This window comes from Accipiter gentilis, chromosome 10 (genome assembly GCF_929443795.1).
Source record: "Accipiter gentilis chromosome 10, bAccGen1.1, whole genome shotgun sequence".
Lineage (NCBI taxonomy): Eukaryota > Metazoa > Chordata > Aves > Accipitriformes > Accipitridae > Astur > Astur gentilis.
This window is the reverse complement of record NC_064889.1, coordinates 39654460-39671551: the sequence shown is the minus strand read 5'-3', so window position 1 is coordinate 39671551 and position 17092 is coordinate 39654460. Positions and strand designations below refer to the sequence as shown.

Here is a 17092-nt window from a genome sequence, read left to right as displayed (position 1 = left end):
TCAGATGCAAGCTTTCTCGTGTGTCGAGATGCCGTGTCAAGAAGCACAGCAGAGACTGCTTGCCAGGAGAGCAAAAGCTTCCTTGCTTTTACCGTGCACAACTAGAAGCATATGAACTTCCAAAGCAGGGGCTTAATCAGCGATACTGAAACAATAGAGGCCATGGCTCCGCTCATATTGGAAAGAAAGGGAAGAACTTGTAAAAGGCTTGCAATTCTGCTCTCACACACACACACACTCCCAAAGATCCATTTTAATTTTTCCACTGACAAATCTGTTGCATTTTACTCTAGCAACCCTGCAGAAATCATCATGAGGAAGAAAACATATGACCCACCACGAGATCTTTGTATACATAGTGTCTGCACTTAGAAAAGTGACTTTGGTCAGTGGTGAAGAAGCCAGTAGGCAAGGTCAACTTCAAGCCGAGCCTTGTGTCATGGGCAGAGTGGCTTTTTGCATTTGCCACCTCCCTTTCCGGCTCTCTGACGCTGAATTCAGCTTTTGGGTTCCCTGGGAAGCCAGACTTGGCGGGACCTGCTCTGGCTGTGGCCTCCCCGGAGGACTCGGCAGTGCCGAGTGCGGTGCTGCACGGTGCCGTGCACCATCTAGCGGGGACTCTGGCTGCTCCGAGGCATCAGATCTCAACCTCGGCCTCTCGATCAAGGCAGCAGACTTCATTTTTGTCTAATTAAGCTGCTTACATTTTCCCAGAGAGCTGATAAGAAATCGAAGCAAGGGCCGTAACATTTTTTAACTAGTACAGAATTCGTTTTCAGGCTGTTCTGTGCCACGACCTTGGAAATCCCCTAATCAAGGAAACATGTACAAGGAAATCTACTATTATGAAGTCTCTCTAGCTTTAAATCATCTGAGCATGCAGTAATGTAAAAGAAAGTGTAAAAATAACAAAAAGCAAATCTGGGCTTTAAAATTCTTTCAGTGGCAATAACTGACAGTGACATTAAAGACATAAATCACAACATCTTTTTCATGGGACCATTTTCCTAATGGAGCTGCAGTCGGTGAGGTTTCCCAAACAAAAAAGTGTTTCCGTGTTCCCCAGTTATCTTTACAAGTCAACACTGACACCACGGCACCCAGCTTTTACCTGTGGGGGTTCATAGATAGCAGCAACCTCCGCCCGGATCCCCAGAGGGATGTCTTTGTGCTCTGTGTACCGGCCATATAGATACCCAAGATGTTGATTTCCTGTCTTCCGCCAGAAGTCTAGGAAGCGATCTGCAATTGTGTGGTTCTCAAACATGATGTTGTCAACATGCCTGTATTTCTGTTTGACAAAGTTCAAGTGTCAGGCCATCCTTGACTAGGTCCATTTACTTTGCCTATTGTCAATACCTTCCCAACTGCCTAGGATGCACACAACCCCTTACAGCTGAATCCTGCCAAAGCAGGGACAAGGAAAGCTAGCTGGCTCCCTCCCTCTCCCCTTTGCTGTCTTCAGCACTGCTCTCCTGCCCAGCAAGCAGAACTCACTACGGGCTGGAGTGTAGGAAAGCACTGAGCAGCCCCAGCATCCTATTAGCTTGGCTTCTTTACTAGGGCCCTTACCCCCAGAGCCTTTGCAACTAAAAAAAGACAGTGAAATTTAAGAGGAAACAAGAAGAAACAGTGGGTGGCCTTTTGGATCCCCTGAGGAAAAGAAGTGGAGATTCACGCTAGTGGTGCTCGCTCAGATGTCCTCCACGTTACGAGGAAACTGCTGAACCAGATAGGTTTTGGAGTCCTTTTCTGCAAGGACTGAAGACCTTAACAGCCATTTCCCCAACAACTGCCAATACACAAAGGTGTCTTGCTTCAAGTTGGCTGTTCTTGAAGTCATCTCTCCAACAATAAAAGTCAAGTCCCTCCTCAGCTTTAAGCATGAGGGCTCCTGCGAGCTCCATCTCACCTGTCTATTGAGAGTGATGGCACTTGGCTGACACTTTGTGCAAATGCCTTCTGGCCAAGGAGGGTGCCCTTCACAGCCCGATTTGATCTTACAGCTGATGTTTTCCAGGGCAACAAATTTCCCCCTGCAAGAAGAAAAAGAGAAAGCCACTGTTAGCACAGTAAATGCTTTTGGGTCTCAAAAAAAGCAAGTGGCTAGAAATATCATAGAGGAAGCAGGGCAGAGGAGACACGGTGGCACCAATGCTTTGCACCTTCAGAGGATCTCAAAGCACCCTGCAAACTCCCATGGGTAGATGCTCCACTCCTGTGGTCTCCAAGTAACCTCTGCTGCCCACTTAGTGAGGGAGGTCAAGAGGCCAACATGTGCTCCCCGACCCAGCTCCTAAACAGATATTCGAGCAGGAGCAGAGAGAGAAAACTCCTGGGACCCTGCTTAAATAATTTACGCAGCACGTGGGAAGTAATAGATTATACCGCTAGGGCAAATTAGAGCTCCTTTCATGTGCACAAGGCTTCCTGCAAACGGAAGTTCAAATAAAAGTATTATGGACTTGAGCTGCATCTCACAAAGACATTAAAAAAATCCCAATGGCATTTAGGAATAGGAGGGAGAAGGTTATACCTCTGCATAACTTATGTAAAGGAGCTGCATTTCAGAACACCAACATCACCGAAGGGGACTTTAAATCCTTTGCTGAACACATGCGCCACAGCGAGGCGTAAAGAAATAAATACTTCTTTCAGCACTTCCTCTCTGCTCAGCACTTATCTGGCCTGTGTCACCACAGCATCCCCACCCCATCATGGGGCAGGACGCCTTATTTTCCAGTTACTGGGCGGTGAGCTATGGCACGATGACAAGAAAGGGTTTCACTAAGAACACATGGAGCATGGGACAGAGCACAATCAGGCCCTGAGGAATGCTAAGCTTGTCTTTCCCTCCTAATCATGTCTGTAGGTAAGAAAAGCTGTTGGTGAATAAAAGCTCCCCAGGTCCACCACAGTCTCAGTGCCTCTCCACGAGGTTTGAGATCCAGGCTTGGAGCTTGGTATAATTAGGGAACCTCTTTCCTTCCATCTGGCCATCTCCCCCCACCAGTAGTGCTTCCTGGAAGCAATTACATTGTCACAGGAAAAAAAAAAATAAAAAAAAATTTCATTTCCCCCCCCGCCCTTTTTTTTTCCCCTTTTCTTTTTTTTTAATGTGTTGTTTTCTCCTCAGTTTGCCATTCAATATTTGTATTCAACACTACTCTAGTGAGATCTGTCTGTACTTTCATTTGTATTTTTAAAAAGGAGCTACAACTAGATTCCCTTAAACACAGAGATTTTCTTACTTGTCTGCCCCTCCGGTCAGCTTCCTGATGTAGGCATGGAAGGACATATGCTTCACAGGAGGTTCCAGATGGTTTAAATAATCCTCATCAAAAGGCTGCCAAAAACACCACACAAAGAAAAGCCAGGTCAGACACCTGTCTGATAATACATTGATCACTAAACAAATGGATGTTCTAGAGTCAACCCCAGTGGCTCTCAATGTGGAAACAATCAAGAAAATTTAGGCTCATTTTCAAGGCAGCTACTACTGTGATAGAAACAGTGGGGCTCTACAACAGCGAGTTTTATTATCGCCTCCTACTTTTATAACAGATTGGCTCCACAAATCAGAACAAGCCTCAAAGGCAAAATGCTTTTTCCTTTCAATATCTAACAACAAACAAAAAGCCCAGCTGCTCAAACAAGGCCAAAGAACTTCCAGAACACACGGTGGGGAAGCGGGGGAACAGCCATCCTGGCTCGCAGCGACTTTTGAGGGATCACTGCCTCATGCCATAAATTGTAGAGCTTAGCACATTTGTAGGCGTTACTAAAGCTGCCTTCAACCTGAATAATACATGGTTAAACTGGGAAGCGCTGGGATCCATGAGAGGGGGGTGAAAGAAGAAGATCCAGGCAAGAGTGAAGAGGGAGGAAAACTGGAGCTTTTCTAAAGCACTTTCTGTTAAACTCATTACTGCAGAAAAACAGAGCATTAACCAGAATAAACCCAGGGTCTCAAAGGCCTAGAGCTTTAGTGATCCTGGATGTGAACTGGCACCTTTGACAGTGCACGGCAGGATTCTGACCCAGAGCTGCCGTCTCTATGGGGGCAGTGCTCCGAAAAGCATTCATACTGGAAGAAACCAAATTCAAGAGGACATGCTTTTGTGTGACTTTCTGGAGCACCTTCTTGGGGCTCTTACCTCCAGCGGTACACAATGCACACATTTACCCAAGGGGCCATGGCGACACCTATGCAAAGAGAAACAGAAGCAGCGTTAACTCTTATTTAACAAGGGAGAAGTTGGACGGTCAAAGTTGCTCTAGACTAACAGTTGTGGTGTGGAAGATCGATACAATCACACAGCTCTGAGCAACCCTCCACCCACTAGGGAATATTACAGAGGGGTCACCACAAGACAACTTCACATAAAGAGACAGCAACAGCTTCAGGTTAAATCTGAGAGCCCCAGGTCAAGATGAAACCCTCCTAACGTCTGTGTTGCTGGCAAGCGGCTCTGCTCTCTGAACAGCCACATGAACCTATGTCAGACCACAGCTTCTCAAGTTTTACAACCCTGCGTTGGGTTTGTGTTTCAATTCAAAGTGTTTTAAATCTACGTCACAGCGCTGGCCTGTGTGGTTCTAACAAAAAGACAACCACAACATTCATCCTTTATCAGGCACTAGAGGATGGCCTGGAACAAACAGGGAAGCATGTGTTTATTGGACACGTAAAGACCCGCTGGGTAAAGTTACAAAACAGAGGGGAAAGCATCTCCTTTTGAGGCGATCACTTTAAAAAAAACCACCCAAAACAACAAAAAAATCCCCCCACACCTCTGCCCCAGCACTAGGTCAGTGCTAGTTTTCAAAGACAGGCCTCTAGAGAGAAGCATGCACGTTGGCTCTTCTAAAGACAAAATGGATGGGATCCAGTTGCAGCATTGCTTTTAACAAAGTATTGTGGCAGATAATGTACATAGAGGACCACTAAAGGCTGCTAATGCACTCAGCTGAACGCCAGCATCCCTTCATGTTTAGATTGATATGCACTCACAAATACAGGAACAAGCCCAGACACACTCTTTTTATCATAAATATCCACCACTGTGCTTTGGCTCCCTGCTAAGAACAATACCTTCATTTATTCTTTTGAAAAATGTGGTCAAGTTAAAGACAATGTTTTTGCCATGGAGTGGTGGGTTTTGCCTTTATTGTTTCGATAATGTGACATTTTCCTAATTTATCATCAGACTGAAAAGGTTAGATAGGATTTTCCATGTAAAGGCTATGTCTCTCCAAACTTCCTTGCCACTGCAGCACTAAAGATAAACCATATGGAAGACAACACAATGGGGAAGGGCGAGCTATTCTGTTTTATAAAAAATTCCTGGTTGCCTTTAAAATTTTCACTCAAGCCCTTGCAGAAGTTACTTTGCAGAGGGGTCCAGCCCCAAGCCAACAACCAGTAGAGACATCAGGCCAGGAGCCAACTGGGACGTTGTTAACGATGAGCAATAAAAACCAACCATCTAGACAGAGGACATTTTAGCAGCATCAGTGTAGATTTACGGTGGTATTAACTCACCATTATATTATTATTTTTACAAAAAATACAGGCTGCTTTGTTTACCTAAGCCTCTTGCAGCTAAGAGTTTTGGCAAAGCTAGACTTTGTTGCGCTGTTGCGAGCAAAATGGACTCCCTGGCTTCACAGAAAGGTTAGAAAGGCACGTGATGGAAAGGAAGCCAAAAATTAAGCAGGCAGAGACCCAAGTCCCACTTCCACGGCTCTGCTGTTGGATACTTCCACTCATTCCCTTCACTGCTGTGTTCTTCCTTTATGAGGAGTGGCTGAATCTGAAGACACAGAAGTGCTCCTGCTTGGGTGAGGTGCCACACGCACTCATCGCAGTGCCGAAGACGGCGATGCAGGGTTGCGTCGGCTCTGACCAAACAGGGAGAGACTGCACGGCAGCCAGAAAAGGTGACAGAGCTCAGGTCTCCGCTCTTGACAGAAGAGCCACCCGTGATTTAGAAAACGAATCTGACCTTGATGTTCACCCGCTGCTGGCTGGGTGATGCTGAGACAGCAGCTCTGGCTGAAAGCACACTTCCCCGTCCGCACCCCTCCTGCGAGATGGAGACCTGGCCCTACTGCCCTGCACGCCTGTCACCTCAGGACCCAAACAACAGGGAGCTACATATTGAGACCATATGGAACAGAAGCTACTGCAGACAGCAGGCCCCTGCTTATTAAGCAATATGCCACACACAGAGCATAACCTAGTATTTCTACACAGCACCGGCTGCCAGGACATCCTGGGGAAGAATTCAAAGTATTCATTTTAATCTAGAGAGCTCCAAATGTTTTAGGAGCACAAAATATACGATCATAAGTCCCATAGCAGGGGCCACCTAGATCAGAACAATAGATGCTCTGAATGAGTCCTTCCTGGCAAAGACCCTGGGATTTTGGTATCTGCTTCCTTCCTCAGCTCACCAGAGCTCAATTTAACCTTCCCGGACAATGGCAGGGGCTGTTTTCCCTTGTGAACATTTCAAAGGCAGTGAGGAATAGAGCAGTGGCTCAGAGGGCAGTTCCCATAGCACACTTCCTGGCTGCAGGTTTCAGACAAGATGTTACAAGCTCTGGTAAGGCACAGATGCATTGCCAGAAACAAAGTCCACCTGTACTTACAGCTGCTGGTCTCGATTTCGGTAAATCTTCCCATCCTGTTTGATCAGATACTGGTCGATCTCATCTTCCACCACCTGGGGTGCCCCCACAGGCCGCATGCCTTGGGAGACAGAGGTGTCCATGGTCTCTGAGGAGCAGCCAGCTGGGCTCGAGGGGTAGAGAAACAGCATATCGCCATGCCTATGGGTGTGGAAAAACAACACACAGGTATCAGCAGTTGCTTCTGGGTAGCAAACCTCCCAGACCACCGAGGAACGTGTAATTTATCACAAACTACACACAGAGTAGCAAACGTGCAGTCCGAAGCCATTCCGTTAGCCACCTCTTTCTGCTGCTTTGGTCATTGGCACAACAAATGCAAATCTTTTCATCAGGAGACAGGACCGTGGGAAAAAGATGAAGAAAAAGGTGAAAGGAGCCTATGGAGAGAAGCAACAGCACCAGCAAGAAAAAGGACTAGTGCTAGTGTGGATCCTGTGCACAGCAAGTCACAGTCCTCCCAAGGCAGCTGCCAGCGCTGACACATTCAAGTGACAAGTTGCACACGGTGGTAACAGCTCTTGTATTTTTAACCAGTTTAACATTATTCCTGACATGAACAGAATTAAGACATCCCCAACCAAACATGAAGTGATTGCACCATTTGGCACTTCTGATCTCCCTAGGTGCCTGGCTACAGAAGGCAGGAACCCTGGCTTCTGCACAGGGGACTATCAGACTCTGGCATTGATGCAGAAAAAAAGGATAGCGTGAATGAAAGCAGGGATGAGGGAGCTTGCTGTAGGCTGTAAAAGAGCAAACAGGAGGCCCGTTGCTGCCTCACCACAACAAGCAAACGCAACGCAAGAAGTGACCTAAGAAATGGCTGCCACAGCCTCGCATGTAGTCAATTTGATCACCCCCATTTCAGCACGTCAATCAAGCTTGTTCCTTCAAGTAGTTGGTGAGTGATAGCTGAAAGCTTAGAACTTCTGTAACATGATGTTGCTTGCTGCTGCCCAGTTTGGAGGGAAGAATTCAGGCAAGCTCAGAGAAGAGGCACCCTGTTGCACAAAGCCCCCCCTCCACCCACAGCGCTCTCTGTCAGGACTCACTTGATTTTCAGTAAGTTGAGGGATTTGTTTTGCGATGCTGTGATCTCTCCTGTCCTGTTTCTATTGGTGTAGACAGAAAACCCATTATTCCTGAAACCAAATTCTTTTGCAACCTGAAAGAGAGAGAAGAATGACAAGGTTTAAGATACCTCACACCCCCAGTCAGATGCTGAAAGCTGCTCAGAGCACGCACTAAGTCCAGGGAACTTCTATTGCAAAATGTTAGCTGAATTCATCCACATTTCTGAAGAGTGCAGGACAACTGAGAAAAATAGAAACACTTAGTAACACAAGCAATCTATTAAAAAAAGCAACTTAAACAGAACGTGTCTCTCACTCACACAACACAAATGCAGTATTTCATCTAAATCCAGGCAAGCACTGTCATGACTAGAGGGGAGGAAACTATCTGCTCCATTACCCCAGTTCTCTTGCTCCAGCACACACCAGCCAAGCCATTCTCATCTTCCCACGACCAGAATTCCTCAGTCCAGATCTTCACCTCTGAGGATGTTTTGCCCTCAGCTCTGCTCCCGCCTACCAGTTGCTACATGAGTTTCACTCAAGCTCTTCCTGCTGTTCTCCTTCCAGTTTTTCTGCATTTGCCTCTTTTCTCCTGATGGAACTTACTCGCACAACAACCACCTCTCAGTTCCTGGGCCATTTTTTTCCCTGCTTATCCTCTCACCAGTTCAGTTTAAGGCTGCTTTACTCTTAATCAGTCAAATGCCTCTTCACAGCAATAACAATTTTCACATTTGGCCACTTAAAAACATAATCAGTTTAAAAGTAGCATTAAAAATTTCTCTAGATGACAAGTTTCTTCCTAAACTCTTAAGTTAAAAGCCTCTGTTTTTATTAGGTACATCTCCCTATGGCTTTGGTAGGGCTCAGAGACAGTGACTGCACACAGGACAAATCTAACAAGCCACAAACACAACTGTCACATGAGCAAAGTCATGGAAAGCAGTTTCTCTACTGTCAGCTCTGCTGCGATTTGTAGCAGCAAGCGATCTGCCATTTGAATGGAAGCACAACTTTCAAATGGTTCATCTCCTGTGTTATGCCTGCCAGAGTTTAACGTTGGCTCATCAGGCCACAGACTTCACCAGTTTTTTTGGGGGAGACAGATTCCACAATACATTAACAAAGGCTCAAGTTAGTTCCTAACTCGATTCTAACCTGAACACACACGAGAGTTTACTTTTTTAGTACTCTTACCTAGGACATGCGGAGAAGATTATCGGGGCCCTTATCACTCTGAAAGGTGCTTTTTTGCACACATCTTTTGCAGCTTTTCTGGAGTCATCAAGGAGGAGATCTAAGTTAATTGCTAGCATAGAAGCAGCAATCTGATGCCTCTTTAATTACAGCTATCTAGCTAAATATGAAATCCACCATATGGATTAACATTTCAGTGTTAAAACCCACAGCTATTAATATGCACAGATCTTACGTGGTAAAACTTGCAACATTTCCCTTTCAAGTAAACCCTATATCAGGAAAGAAACCTAAACATTTCTTGTATTCAGCTCAGCAAGAGGATATAGTTTTCCCCAGATCAACAGGCAATTTCAGTGAGTGCCAATGCTTTTGTTCCAACAGTAAATGGTTGCAAGCACGATTGTTCCACACCGCCTCGGGTAATATGAACCCTTGAAACCGAGCAGCTTGTTTTGCACAGGTTCCAGAGATTTTGAAAGCAATGTGGTTTTTTCCCTTGGGTGAGACTGTTCAGAGACTGCAGCGGGTGTCTCTGACCCAGCCCTGAAATGCATCAGGACTTTCGCTTGGTCAGGTGGGGATTGCTGTTGTGGTCTGGGCCCAAGCTTCAAACAAAGCAAACAACTCACAAACAGCAGCAGGTTTCAGTCTGCTCCCCTTCCCCCTCAGAGGGAGAAAGGAAATCTAGCTGACTAGAAGAATGGCCCTTCAGGCACAGGAACACAAAGTACTTCTCTTACGAAGCAAAGAAATCCTAATCTGAGGGTTCCAGGTTACAGTGGAGTTCCAGGAGGGAAGGAAATGGAGAACTGCTCACTCTTAAATAGCAAACTTTAGACATTGAGCAGTTCCATCAGACCAAAGAACAGGCTACAGCCAACTCCAAATCTGACAACTCCAACGCTCAGTGTGTTCTCCTCATCCCAGGGTGGAAATTCTTCCCAGGAGACCTGGAGGCTCCCACATCGCCTTAAGATCTCACCTTAATTCCCTCCTTGCTCTCTCTCAAAACCACATTGGGAAACCAGTGGCACACAAAGCACATTCAAATGATATTCAAAGTGCAAATCAAGCAGCTGAATTTCAACTGGATCATGCCTGAAGAGGCCAGTCCCTGGCAGCAGGCTTTGACTGTCAAACAGCTTTCCTGTGTCGTTGTCAGCCTCCGCTTCCCCAGCTGCCATTTTTTTGGGAGAACACTAAAAACACGTCCTCCCCCAGGAAAGCTCCCACCCCAGGAAACTCCAATTGAAAAGCTGAGTAAGTTTTCTTCTTTAATTTTGTTATTCTCCCTCTGGAACAGCGATGAGAAAACTGGTTTTAGCTACACCAATAAAAATGCCATTTTCCACAAGGCACGCTGATCCTCGCTACTGTCAGCACATTTGACCAGCAAGGTGAAGCACATATCTCCCATGAGAGAGAGCCGCTGCACAGGCTGAGCCACAGGAGCCCTGCCTTGTTCCACAGGCGAGCAGGGAAGGCGCAGAGAGGCTCAGGGTACCTTCTTGAGGAACGTCGCCACTGTTTCTCGCTTCGTGGCCGTGATGCGCTTCACCCCTTCTGGCGACTGCACGCGGATTATCTGCAGGGTTAAGAGGACAGTTCGAATTAGTGACGGGGGGACAGAGCCCACCCTGTGCTCACAGCCTGCTGAAGCCACGTCAAAGTTTCACCCACACGACGCAGACCATCCCCACCACTCCTCCCTCCTGCTTTTAATGCTGCTCTTCAAAAGGGTGTGCAAATGCACAAGGAAGTCATTTGCTCTCGGTAGGGCAGCACTGGACTGACATTTGCACACTGCAGGATGAATTACCCTAATGCATGAGGCACGGCAAGAAGCTGGCACCGAGAAAAATGCTAACACTGCTTTTTTTGTCAAAGCTCCGACCTCAGATGAGGAATTAAACTTTCAGAAGAAGGGTGAATCAGAGCTTCCACAGAACCAATTTATTCGGTGCCTACACACAAATGCTGGCCTAACTAGTGCTAATGGGCACCTGCGCTGTTGTTATGTTTCAACCCATGTTACTGACGCGCAGCTTCCATCACTAACGAAAAGACAAGGAGAAGAGCCACAAGGCTCAGGCTGTTCCGGTGAAACACTGAACAGCAGTTTTGCTGCAACCTGAAGTCAGAGATGGGAAAACCTGGCAATTTTGGGGGGGAAAAACTCAGGGACGATTCTTCACGTACTGGCAAAGAAGTGGCAAATGTAAACATCGGTGTCCTCATGCTGCCGGGGACCAGAGAAGAGACTGAAGTCGCTCTAAAGAGCACTTTCCCCTGCTGACACCTAATGCAGAGCCAGGTTCAGGATGGCAGTGTGCGTGCTGAAAGGAGGGACACGGGAGGACACAGGAGGACACGGGAGGACACGGGAGGCTGCCGGCATCCCGGCATTACCTGGCAGGAGCCCCTTTACGTTCTCCCGACATTCAGCACGGGAACAAGCCCGGCCTGACGGGAGCGGGAGACCTTTACGGTACCGACGAGCCCCTTCTCCAGCGATGCCGGCACCTCGGCCAAGATCGGGCACCTTCCCCCGAGATCTCCCCACCCGGGGCTGAGCGGGACCCGGGGGTCCCGGTCCCAAACCTCACACGCTACGAGGGGGAAGGGGGGGGCATTCCCCTGGGGCAAAAGCACGGGGAATCCGTCCAAGGCACCCCTCCGGGAGCGGGGGCAGCGGAGGGGCTGCCCGGCCCGGACACCGCCAGCCCCCGTTCCCGGCCGGGCCCGGCCCCGGGGGTGCTACGCTTCCCAGCCGGCTCCCGGTGGGATGCCCCGTTCCTAAACGCCGGCGCAGTCCCGGGACGACCCGCTGCGGTCCCGCCGGGCGGGGTGAGCGCGGCCCGGCCCCGCCGCCCCACAGGAATCTGCTGCCTCATCGCCCCGCCCCCCCCCCCGGCCGCCGCCCGGCCCCCACTCACGATCGTCTCCGCCATGGCGCTGCCCCTTCACAGGAACCGGAGCTTGTCGCGCCGTCCAGCTACCGGCCCGGTCCAACCCGCTCCGCGTCGCCTTCCCCGGCCCGGCCCGCTCCGGCCCTCCGCCTCCCGGGCCCGGCCCGCCGCCTGCGCTATCGCTCCCCCCCCACCCCCCACCCCCGGAGCCCCGCACCCCGGCACCCGCGTTCCGCCGCGCGAGGGTTCCTAGGCCGGGCGGGGCGGTCCGCCCGCCACAGCCGTCCCCCGCGTTCGCCTCGGTGCCACCGCGATAGTCGTCCCCCGGGCTGCCTCGGTGCCACCGCCATAGTTGTTCCCCCGGCCACCGCCACCCGCTCTCTTTCGTTCTGCTCCCCCCCCTCCCCCCCCCGCTTCAGCGTGTCCCCGCTGCGGGGTCCGGCCCGGGCGTGGGGACCCCCAGTGCCCCCTCGGCCCCTGTATGGGACTGGGGTGGGGGGAGCTCCCATCGGCCAGACAGAGGGATGTGGGCTCTGCTTCCCCCCTCACTCACCCCAATACCCCCACGCATCCTGCTCTTGCCCTCGTTACTGACCCCTCTAACGGGGCGGTGGGCATGGGTGCTGTGGCGAGGGTGGGCAGGATCGGGCCCAGCTGTGGTGGCCGGGAGCCGCAGCCCTATTTAAGCACCGACCACAACCGCCTCACATGATGAGAGTGTGACTGCCTGGGCCGGAGGGCCAGGCTGCGAGCAGGATGGCGCTGAGCAGAGTACGGCTCTCCTGGCACCGTGGGGCGGCCATCAGTGGGGAGACCACCCGGCTGCTGCTGCCCCAGGTAATGCCGGGGCCCTGCAGGACCCCCCGGTCCCTTCCCTCAGGACCCTCACCCCGCAGTCCTGCCCCATGCACCCCCGTCTCCCCCGACTGTTGGGTGCTGGCTCCGTGATGGAGCCCGCAGCACCCGTATCCCTGGGGGTCTCCATAGGGATGAAGCTGGGGGTCCCTGTTAGGGGCAGGGTCTCTGGGAGAGCACCCACGTGCTCCCCGTCTGCTCGGACCCCAGGGTCTCCGTGACGGGCAGGGTTACAAAGTTGGGGGTGGGTGCGGGGCACCCTGCAGAGGGGGGGGGGGGTCTTGCAAAAAGGGGGGCATGGTGGCTCCAGGAGGCTGTGACAACTGCGGGACAGAGGGGTACGTGGGCTGAGGGGGGCATTTCTGGGGGTCTGCTGGGGCCGCCCCACTGGCTGCGAGCGGCTCATCTGTCCGTGCAGGCGTCCAGGCTGGTGGAGCTGCCATACTCCTCCTTCTCCGACGATGATGATGATGATGGCTCGCTGGCCGGGGACAAGGACCTTCCCACGGCCGAGCAGGACCCCGGAGTGTGGTGCCCCGTCCCCCCCAAGCCGGGGACCTTCAGCCAGTGCGTGCGGTACCTGGCCTTCTTCTGGAACCTCCTCTTCCTCCTGCTGGGCTTGCTAGCCCTGGCTGTGGGGGTATGGGGGCTGCTGGCCAAGGGCTTGCTGGGGGGCGAGCGCCTGGCCCCCCTGGGCTCTGACCCCATGCTGCTTTTCGTACTGGTGGGGCTGGGGGCCAGTGCCGTCTCCCTGGCCGGCTGCCTGGGTGCCCTCCGCTCCAACCCCTGCCTGCTGCGCTTCTTTGTGGGGGCCGTGCTCGCCTTCACGGGGCTGGAGGTGCTGGGGGGGCTGCTGCTGTTGGCAGCGCAGCACCGGCTGCGGGATGCCCTGCGGGATGCCCTGCTCCTCTGCCTCCTGCACTACCAGGAGGAGCCGGACCTGCGGTTCCTGGTGGACGAGGTGCAGCGGAACCTGCGGTGTTGCGGCCTCGGCTCCTATCGCGACTGGGAGACCAACCCGTGAGTTGGGGTGCTGGGGGGGGGGGGGGGGGGGGGGGGGTTGCTGTCCCCGCACCGGGAAGGTGAGCGGACCCATCAGCTTTCCTTGTCCATCCCCACAGGTACTTCAACTGCAGTGCCCCAGGAGTGCAGGCGTGCAGCGTCCCTGCCTCCTGCTGCCTGGACCCCTGGCAGAATGGCACCGTCACCAACACCCAGTGCGCCTTCGGAGCCCTGCGCCTTGGGGACGGGGCGGCTGGCACCGTCGTACACCTTGGCGGCTGTGTGGCACAGCTCGGCGCCTGGCTCCGCGGTCAGGCAGGCGGCATCGCGGCTGGCGCGGCCGTGCTGGTGCTGGTTGAGGCTGCCGGCGTGTTCATGGCGCTGAAGGTGCTCAGAGACATCGTGCCTGTCGGGGTGCGGGACTGAGAGCGTGCTGGCTGCCACCCGGGGTGGGGGACACTGTGGGGTTGGGGACATGTGGGGGACTGATCCAGCCCAAAATAAACCTCGCCAGAAACCTGAACCCCATCCCTGTCCTGTCCATTCCACCCTGTGGCTTGGGGAGATGCTTTCCACCCGCATCCCTGCCAACCTCAGACCACGACACCAGGCTCCCATGCTCGTTCTGGGTTTTAATGAGCGTTTCTCCAGGCTGAGCCCCACCACGCAGATGGGACGGCTTCTACCTATGCAGCACTATAGGATGGGTGGGTGGCAGTGGCCACAGCCTGCCTAGATGATGCCGTACTGGGCCAGCTCGTGAAGCTCCAGGTGGCTGAAGGCTTCCCAGGGGCAGATGACGGTGATGTCTGGGGAGAGGAGAGAGGCTGCATCAGCGTGACCCCCCCCCCCCCAGCCCAGCTGCAGATGGCTGTGCACACAGCGAGCCCCATTCCCCACCCGTGGCAAAGCGGGGCCAGGACCCCCGTACCTGTTCCCAGCCCTTCCATGCCTGGGATGTCGTCGCCGAACCTGCAAGGAGAGAGAGTGTCTGTCCTGACCCCCGGCCAGCCCCCACCCACCCCAGCCTGGCATGTATGGCCATGTCCTGGCCCCCTCCCCAGGGTTCTGTCATGGGTCCTGGGGCTCTGCCCCACTCACCCCTGCACCCCCTTTTTGGGGGGCTTGCTTTTGAACTGCCTTGTCTGCCTCTGCTTGAATTTGGGTGGTCCCTTCCGCGGGGTGGCGGGTCCCCCAGTCACCCTCGTGACTGATTTGATCTCTGGCTTGGGGGGCTCCAGGCTCATGGCTGTGCCGGGACCGGCAGCCTGCCCTGGGTCGCGGTTATCCCTTTGGGTCCGGTGCTGGCACAGGATGGCTCCTCACACCTGATGGAGGAGAGACACGGGGTGGGGATCACCGGCTTCTCCTACCATCCACAGGCACCCTGTGCCCCTGCTCCCACCCTGTCCTGCCACGGGGCCCCTCAGCCATCGCTGATCAGCTTTTTCCAGGCTGCCCCGGAGGAAAGTCCTCTCCCCGCAACCTTGACTTAGCCCAGCTCAGAGCCCACTAATCCCCTTACCCCAAAGGCAGGGAAGGGCATCCCCGGGGGCAGCAGGGCTGCCTCCCTTTGGGGCTATTCCTCCAGCCTTTGCCCCCTACTCCAGCATGGCTGTGACACCCGGGCACCCCCTCGCCAGCACTGCCGGGAGCCCCCACCATGGTTTGCCCGCGGTCTGTGCCGAGCGGCGTGTGCCACAGTGGGTTGGCATCCGTGCAGCCGCAGGCGTGGGAGAGACGTGCCCCTTCAGGGCTTGTTTGTAGCGGGATGGGTTTTGGGGATGGTGGGCACCCTGGGCTGCAGACCCCTCAGGACCTGTGTTGGGATGCGGGTGGCCGTGGTGGTGGTGGGGAGTGGAGGGCGGCTGCCGAGGCGGACATCGCAGGGCAGCACGTGGGCTCTGTCCCGCTGCGGTCGTGCCTCCTCTGGGCACGGCAGCCATGCCACGGACCGGGTGTGGGAGTGTTGTGGCAGAAGAGACGGCTCTGGCATCGGTGCGAGGGGGTTCAGCCCCGCTGCGGAGCCCAGCGGCTCAGCACGGGCAAGAAGGGACCTGGCTCGGGGAGATGCCGGAGATGCTGCTCCCAGCTGCAGGTAGCAGGAGTGGGAGGCAAGAGCAGGATCCTGCCTGGAGCAAAGCAACACCCTCACCCCGGAGCCCCAGTGCCACTGGGATCGGGTCCCATCCCACGCACGGAGCAGAGCCCCAGACTTACGCAGCCGCCGTGGTCCCCGAGGCCAGCGCTCCTCCGCAGGAGACCCTCCGTCCCGCTCCCACCGGCGCACGTCCTATAGACGCTCTGAGTGGCTTTTAGGAGAGGGCAGATTTATCCTGCTCTGGGGTAATAGGATTATTTATGTCCCTTCTTTTCAAAGGGGTAATCTGATGTCCTTCCCCACGGCTTTGTCCTGGTGGGATGGGGGGGGGTGGATGGGGACAGGGTATCTGGATTAGTGCCAGCGGGACCGACGGTGTCAGGATGGGCAGCAAATTACCCATGGGGGGGGATCCTGCCTCCTCTTCCCAAACCACCAAGGCATCTCTCCCGGGGGAGCTCCGCTCCTCGAGAGAGATCATCCTGGTGCCCCTTGATCCCAGGGGCAGGGATGGGACCCCCAGCTTGCCCAGGACCATGGACTGGCTTTCCACAAGGATCTGCGAGCCGGGAACCAAACACCCTTTGTGGCTTGACCCCAACAGGGCAAGGCAGTAATGCAGGCAGCCGCAGGCAGGCTGTGCCGGGAAATACCGGCAGCAGAGCCTGTGCGGTTGAAACTACCGGGACACGCCGGGTTTTCAGCCTGTGCCCTGTGTTTTGTGCCGAGCACGGTCTGGTCCTGACAGCGAGGGCTGCCGGGTACTGCTGCCACGGCTCCTGCCTGCAGGCGCTGCCAGATTCCACCCTGGCACGGGTGAAGGTCTTGGCACAAGGGCTGCCCTCCGAGCATTGTCCCTGCCGGTGCCACTGTGGGATGCCTTCACCCAGGGGACAGCCCAAGCCCTGCCTGGGCACGGACATTGCAGGCCAAAATCTGGCAGAAATGGGTCTGGGCAGCTCCTGCCCAGCAGCCCCGCTCTCCATGGGACAGTATCACTCCAAAGCTTCCCTTAATCTTGGCACTAAAGCAATTACAAAAAGGAATAATCTCAGTACACTTTAATTGAGCATCAGCCCCTGCCACTAATTGCAATTAGTTGGACTCCAACAAATAGGATTACAGGGATCCGGGAGTGTTTTATATGAAGCTGGCAGAACCAGCTATTTCTCTGGCAAAGAGCAGAGCCCTGGTGTAAATTGCTGCTTCCAGCTTCGTTAGCCAGTGCTGCTCAAGGGCTTTGTGGCTCC

At 53.5% G+C, this 17092-nt stretch overlaps 3 protein-coding genes across 3 annotated transcripts in view; 1 reads left to right on the top strand and 2 right to left on the bottom strand.

Moving 5' to 3' along the window:
* Positions 1-12071, bottom strand: part of NPLOC4 (NPL4 homolog, ubiquitin recognition factor) — a 30970-nt gene extending 18899 nt beyond the window's left edge. Inside the window, exons 1-8 of the mRNA XM_049812278.1 lie at positions 11912-12071; positions 10480-10560; positions 7752-7864; positions 6658-6837; positions 4158-4206; positions 3252-3346; positions 1913-2036; positions 1112-1291 (exon numbers count right to left, since the gene is read on the bottom strand). Coding sequence (XP_049668235.1) covers positions 1112-1291; positions 1913-2036; positions 3252-3346; positions 4158-4206; positions 6658-6837; positions 7752-7864; positions 10480-10560; positions 11912-11926 — 837 coding nt within the window. The 5' untranslated portion in view covers positions 11927-12071. The remainder of the gene's footprint in view (positions 1-1111; positions 1292-1912; positions 2037-3251; positions 3347-4157; positions 4207-6657; positions 6838-7751; positions 7865-10479; positions 10561-11911) is intronic.
* Positions 12072-12545: 474 nt separating this feature from the next.
* On the top strand, positions 12546-14167 carry TSPAN10 (tetraspanin 10). The gene is made up of 3 exons (XM_049812754.1): positions 12546-12721; positions 13158-13759; positions 13861-14167. Exons 1-3 carry the CDS (start codon positions 12641-12643, stop codon positions 14165-14167), a joined length of 990 nt encoding a protein of 329 aa, XP_049668711.1. The 5' UTR covers positions 12546-12640.
* Positions 14168-14353: 186 nt separating this feature from the next.
* Positions 14354-16091, bottom strand: PDE6G (phosphodiesterase 6G). Its single transcript, XM_049812312.1, has 4 exons — positions 15962-16091; positions 14843-15069; positions 14673-14713; positions 14354-14550 (listed from the first exon to the last, which is right to left on the bottom strand). Exons 2-4 carry the CDS (start codon positions 14986-14988, stop codon positions 14474-14476), a joined length of 264 nt encoding a protein of 87 aa, XP_049668269.1. The 5' UTR covers positions 14989-15069; positions 15962-16091; the 3' UTR covers positions 14354-14473.
* Positions 16092-17092: the final 1001 nt, after the last annotated feature.